This window comes from Vitis vinifera, chromosome 1 (genome assembly GCF_030704535.1).
Source record: "Vitis vinifera cultivar Pinot Noir 40024 chromosome 1, ASM3070453v1".
Lineage (NCBI taxonomy): Eukaryota > Viridiplantae > Streptophyta > Magnoliopsida > Vitales > Vitaceae > Vitis > Vitis vinifera.
The window spans coordinates 11,779,799-11,786,352 of NC_081805.1; the positions used below are offsets into that span (position 1 = coordinate 11,779,799).

Genomic DNA, 6,554 nt, shown 5'->3' on the forward strand with positions numbered 1-6,554 from the left:
TTTTTAGTAGAGTAGAACATCCACAAATTTAACAAGGATAATTATTCTGTAGTAAGCACCAATGGTACCTAGAATACCATGTTTTCTATAGGAAGTGTTTGTCAAGTGCAATATAGTTTATATCCATATACAAACATCAGCCGAACATGGTGATTCATTCTATATTATAATAAATGAAAAGATCAAATTAAATAAAAGGAGGAAAAAAAAAAACTAAGATGGATTATTAGATTGCTGATTCTCACCATAGAAGTACGAAGACAGAATTGTGATGCGCTCAGTCGGCTGAGAAAAAAAAAACAATCATTTCAGGGCCAAGAGACAAGCGGCTACAAGGGTGGAATCCCAAATAAGACAATATAATTTAGTTCAGAGCACATAGGAATACAGCAGGACCATTTGCACAGACATACAAATCAACTAAATTAAGGAGCAGACCAGATTAATCAACTGCAATTCAAATTTCCATGCACAGAGAAAATACTATAGTCTGGGATTCTGGGTTGTAATCCTTCTCTGTGATTTTGCAGCATAAGTGTCACATAGTAAAGGAATTACCATTCACTACACAATACTAAGTGTAAATAATGAGCATCTGGATGGGAATAGGCAGGGTATATTAAGTTATATAAACTGTCCTGCCCCTATTAGGACACATCTGGAAGGTACCTATCTGAAGTAGGATGGATCTGGGGAAGAAACACGAAATGATGAAAGTTGGGTTAGGTTCAAGATTGGGTTGCCCCTGGATATTCCCTCTTCTTCATATGCCTTACTCTTGCTTAAGTATTTCTTCCCTATTTTTTTTTTATTTTTTTTTTTCAGTTTTCTTAACTTAAAGTGATAATGCTTTGTTTAGATTAGAAACAATGAAGGAAAAGGGAAAAAATGCTAGGAGGAAATTCAATTTCTCTTGTTAGGTGGTGATGAAAATGTAGGAAAAAAAAGTATACATTTTAAAACTCCCTTTTTTCAGTTTAGCACATCTAAAAAAAGTTAGAAACGGAGTAGAGTAAAAAAACCATTGAGGTCAAAAAAATCTTATGGGAAAATTCAAATAGATTGAATTAAGAAAAGCACCAAAATAAAAGGGGGCAAAAGCTTAGTACATAGGAAGTATACAAGACACCATGGAAAAAGGAAAAAAGGAAAAGGCTAAACAAAACCATCATACACACCCCATGCACGGGCTATCAACAAAATCTAGCAGCAAATATTACCCTCCCCATCCAAACCCCTACACCAAAGCAATTTGACTATGAAAGAAGAGAATTTAGGAATAGGTCCTACATCCCCAACATTATAAACTCAGAACATTAAGAAAAATCTATTTCTCGACAGATTTCCTTCCTTTAATTTTAAACTTCCCTTTTCCTAACTTTTAAGATCCAAACATAGTCTAAGATTCCATATAACAATTTAGATTTGCTAGTGTCCGAGTATAAATTAAGTTATTAAGATAAAATCTAGTTTTCATCATGTGTTATGGGCCTCTAAAATATTTTGTCCCCATCTAGCCCTGTGCCCCCAGCCTCACGTCGTGGTCAGGACAGTTTTAGGAAGAGTTTTTTTTCAAGGAATGGGGGTGGGAAAGGAGCACCATCCCAGACCTCCCCGTTGCCAGCCTTGCATGCTACACAATGAGTCCTACAAAAAACATCTGGTTAAGAGGTCCATGTATCAGATGGTTACAGACATCAAATTATAAATTTCAATGGTTTTTTAAGTTCTACACAAGCCACTCATAAGGTGTTAGGCTCCTTGATGGAACACAAGCAGTGCTTTTTTCCTAGTTCCACCTGAATCTAACACATCCGCATGTCCACCATGAGCCAAAAGGCAAGAACAAATATAGCTTCTCCTAGTCTTCCATAAACACATGTATTTCTCTTCATAGTAAAGCACAATATATTATAGAAAGCAAATTAATAACTGTAAAAATTAACTAGATATATTACTGTATAACTGAACCTGAACAAGAATAAAAGAAGAATGGAAGATTAATAGTTGACATGAGTTGGAAGAGATGCAACCAAAATCACGAGTTCAAAGAGGTGCAACCAAAATCACGAGTTGGAATAGATGCAACTAAAATCACAAGTTTGAAGAGATACAACCAAAAATATAGGATTTCTCAAAAATGGCTCATTATTCTAATGTTGTCGCCAACTATGGACAAAGATCTTCCGGTTCCAGTTTACACATCATCCTATTCAGGATCGACAACTGGAAAATATAAGAGACATACAGACATACCATTACAAAGATCCCCTCACGTCGAGTAGGGAGTTGCTCAAGCTTTTTCAATGTCTCATCACCTTTAGTAACCCTGCCAAATATTGCATACTGAAGACAGTTTGTGTCAGCAAATGCGTTAGCATTCATTTTAGAAGCGATTGTAAAATAATAAACTTTTACAAAGGTATTTAGCAAGCGTAACTAGAATACCTGGCCATCAAGATGAGGAGCATCTCCAAGAAGCATTGAAAACGAAGATGAGGCACTGTCTGGATCAGCATACCTACATCAAAACAAAGTATCATATAATATTAAATAAAGCTTCAATCTAGCAGAGTGAAGTATCTAAATTTGAGGAGAAAGAAAAACAAAACTGAGAGGTGAGAAGGGATTGGTGAGTGTGGTAGTGGTCCCCTATGAAAAACAAGAGCCTCAAATTCAAAGAGAACCTTGAGAATTTGGAAGAGCAAGCTTACGTTTTATTCTTTTTCCTGTATAATTTCTCTAGAATGGAGCCTTTTATAGTTTCCCAGAAAGTAACTCTCATTAATTGTCATTTGCTAACAGGGAAGTTTCTGATGGTGACATGTGCCTCACAAGTCACAAACACTGTTTGGATCCTCCTTCCTTTCATTTTGCCCAAAATAGGCTCAATGTATGTCAATTTCATCTTTGATAAAGCTCCAGATCTAGCTGCCCGATGAAGACCTCCACACCAGTTTCAAGGCCCTCAATGGTAAAAGAACCAGTCCTACCATTGAGGTGCATCAAGTTAATATTGGACCCCTAGAGACCTATTCCAAACTCAGGTAGGTATATCGTAAGGTGCTATGTCGAGGATGACACTTTCAAGGAAGTATGGAGATGGCTATGCAATGCATTCATCTGGAGGTCAAGTACACTTGGAGCCCTGCTGGGAGAGAACTGCTTTGTCTACATGCCATTAGCTGGTGGGCCACATGGTGCTTTCTAACTAGTCAGACCACCATATGCCTACATGTGGCAAACTCACGGCATGCAATTACTAGGCCATGTGGAGTTTGCAAAATAGAAAAACATAATGTAACTTAAGAAAATTCCCCAGATCTGTATGGCTTCAAATTCATTATTTAAACAGGATAATTTTTTAATGGCCGAAGTCAGATTCATTAACGCCAATTCCACTTGTATATTAAATATGATCTAAAATGTATTTCCACCATTCAACAAGCAAAGCTTATTAAAGAAAAAAAAAATGAAATCCATTTCATCATTCATCTCTATGACATTGCTTTTCTTAAGGGCATATTTTCAAATATTCTCCAACTAATTCTTCCACCCATATCCATTCTAGCCTCATCCTTGTATTTATAATATCACTCACACTGAAGTTGGAAAATCATTTCTAACTCTATCAAAACTAGTTCAGTACAATTTCAATGCTTCCCAAGTTATTGCTTCATATCAAGAGACACAAAACTCACCACCTTTTTTGCCTCTCTACTAGCCATTTTTTCACCATTGACATCATTACTTTTTTAGATCTTTTGTAGCAGATGCACAAAATCCATCCAATGATTTTGAAATACTAATATTATGTATCTTGTTATAAGTATACCTTTTATTTGATTAGAAGAGTATAGAACCAACCATACAAACATGACTTCAAAGCAACTTTAACAAGGGAACCAACATGACTTGGTATACTACTGTGGAGTCCAACATGCAATTGGTTTTACTTTAACATTTGTATGAGACTTGTTAGAACTGAAAAGGCTTTTTGTCAGTAGGCAAGTAAGCCCAAGCCCATTTATTAAAGAATGCCAACAGAGGGTGCATCCAAGTGTATGAAAGGATATCAGAAACACCTAAGAAAAAAAGAAAAGAAAAGAAAAGACAGAAAACCTACATTTCAAGAACAAAACATGCCGTCAATAAAATTAAAGGGCCTACCCAGCCATGGTCTCAACTGTCAACAAATAGAATGACGTCAAAGTGATCTCTTTCAGCTCCCATTCCTGTAACTCCACCTCAAGTGTTTTTTCCAAATACACTGAACTTTCCATGCCAGCTAGCTGGAACTTCTTGGACCATCCTCGTTAGCCCCATGCTACAAACCGTATAAAAAATCATATACTAAAAGTTTTGAGTTGAGCAACCAGGCAATGCAGGAAGAGGCAATTGACAGTCTACCCATCCTTCTGAACAAAAATAAATAAATAAATTTGGGAGGAACCCCCCCCCCCCCTCTCTCTCTCCTCGACTTACTAATCAATGGTCAAAATCCTCTTCCAAACGTAGTCCAAATAAAAAAATTGCTTTCAAAGAAGTCCAGAAAATCCGAAAACTTTTTTTTTTTCCTTCTCTAGGAAAGCTTCTCTTCGTTGTTCATCAACACCTTGAAAAGTAATTAGTGTAAATCTCCCAATTTTAGTTTGTCCCCATGTTAATGCATCTACCATCTCCCTCTTCAGCCCCACCCTATATAAATGGGTTCAAAAAGGATTCAACCTCCTCTAGCTTCAAATCATAAAAAATCCCTATAAGCTTCCACTTCCAGTTACCCCCAGCCACCATGGATATGCTGCCATCATAGCCTTTTTAATTTTCCAGTCCTAAACACATATAGGAACCTCACCTCCACAGGGGCTTTCTGCACCACAAATCATCCGAAAACTTCACCCTTGGACCATTCCAAATTAAAATTTTGACTTCTTAACAAGAACCTTCATAATTTGGCATATTGGTTTCAGAAGCAACATTCTTCTATTTATAGACTTCCTTGTCCCAAAATGAATAGGAAATGTAGTTCATAAGTGATTGGTACAAAGTTTCTGCTCCTAAGCATTGAGATTATGTAATTACAAGAGTCATAAACTAAATCTTGTCAGATATATACATATAGAGAGAGACAGACAGACAGGCAGAGACAGAGACAGAGACTGACAGAGAAAGAGAGATAAATAGATAGATATGAAAAAGACTCAAAGCTACGCATTATTCTGGAAACCTTGGTTTATCAACCAATATATTTTCTCTTGAGTCTCTTATTTTCTTAGTTTTCAAATACTTCTCCACTGAGAACAGCACATACAAAAGAAAAACCATAATGCAAACAAATTTATGAGAACAAGAGAATTAGGTGAATGGTTTCCCAAAAAGACTAACCTCCCCATAGATAGAATACCTCTCACATGTTTGACATCACTGAATTCACCAACAACCGTTTTCACAGCTTCTTCCCGCTGCTCTTCATTCATCGGAGCTGATCTTCCACCAACAACATCTGCCACTTGGGCAACAAATCCCCTATCAACCTGCACCAAAATTTTCACATACAATCATCATACAAATCATAACATTACATCTACCACCTGCTTTCTCAGGTCCCAACCACTCACCCGGAAAAAGTGGTTGGTATTAAAGCATCCCAAACGAACGAGTTTGAAAATGTGGTCAACAGTTTTGGGTGCAACACCAGGAAAAAACCCAAATTCAATGTCTCCATAGTTGGTCTGCATCCAACAACAAAAAAGAAAAGCACCACAACCATTAAAATTCCTAAATTCGCAATGCACATTTGCACCTGATCATTCAAATAGGGCCTTATGGTAAAGGTTGACTTAGGTTGTAGAATGGGGTCTTCCAAAATCCAAACAATGTTGAATGTCATGGAAAACGGGAAAAGACAAAACCTGAAAAACAACGCGAGCGGAACCCAGTTGGGGTTCTTGCGAAGAAGCACCCACAACAAATGCCAAAGCCAAACACAGCAAACCCACGATCCACGCTCCCTTACTCCACATCTTTGCTGATGTCTGCCCACCTCCCCGGTTTCCGCATCAGACCTTTATGCCACATCGTGGGCCAGTCAACTCCAGAAGGCATATTAATTAATTTTTAAAATTTGGGAAATTTATTTTAATATCTTTCAATTCTTGCACCAATACTGGGATTCAAATCTTAACTGGACTGGCCCATTATTATAGCCCAAAACAAATTTACAAATAAGTTCGACAAATAACATGTTTGGTCCTGCCCTCCGACGAACCCAGCCCAAACAACTCTAGTCTTTCAAATAAGGCCTGGCCCAGTCCAAACAATAATAAATCATTATGAACCTATTTTTGAAAACGAAAAATAGTTTTATGAAAATTTATCCTTAAAAGAAAAAAGTTGTTTTTCAGAATAGATTTGAGGTGTTTTTAATTTTTTGTACATTTAATTAATCAAATCAATTATTAGCATATATATATATATATATATATATAATTTATAATTTAATAAATAAAAAAGTGTTAAATCAAGTTTGGTTAATCCTAGTTTTAATGATTACA

General features: G+C 36.6%; 1 protein-coding gene across 8 annotated transcripts in view; it reads right to left on the reverse strand.

Moving 5' to 3' along the window:
* Window positions 1-6,085, reverse strand: part of LOC100244863 (peptidyl-prolyl cis-trans isomerase CYP23) — a 40,600-nt gene extending 34,515 nt beyond the window's left edge. For all 8 annotated transcript variants that reach the window (XM_019220868.1, XM_003631230.4, XM_059740591.1 and 5 more), the window contains exons 1-6: window positions 5,913-6,085; window positions 5,619-5,732; window positions 5,386-5,534; window positions 2,449-2,521; window positions 2,257-2,346; window positions 246-285 (exon numbers count right to left, since the gene is read on the reverse strand). In XM_019220868.1, the coding sequence (XP_019076413.1) occupies window positions 246-285; window positions 2,257-2,346; window positions 2,449-2,521; window positions 5,386-5,534; window positions 5,619-5,732; window positions 5,913-6,023 (577 nt within the window). In that variant the 5' untranslated portion in view covers window positions 6,024-6,085. The remainder of the gene's footprint in view (window positions 1-245; window positions 286-2,256; window positions 2,347-2,448; window positions 2,522-5,385; window positions 5,535-5,618; window positions 5,733-5,912) is intronic.
* Between the last annotated feature and the right edge of the window lie 469 nt (window positions 6,086-6,554).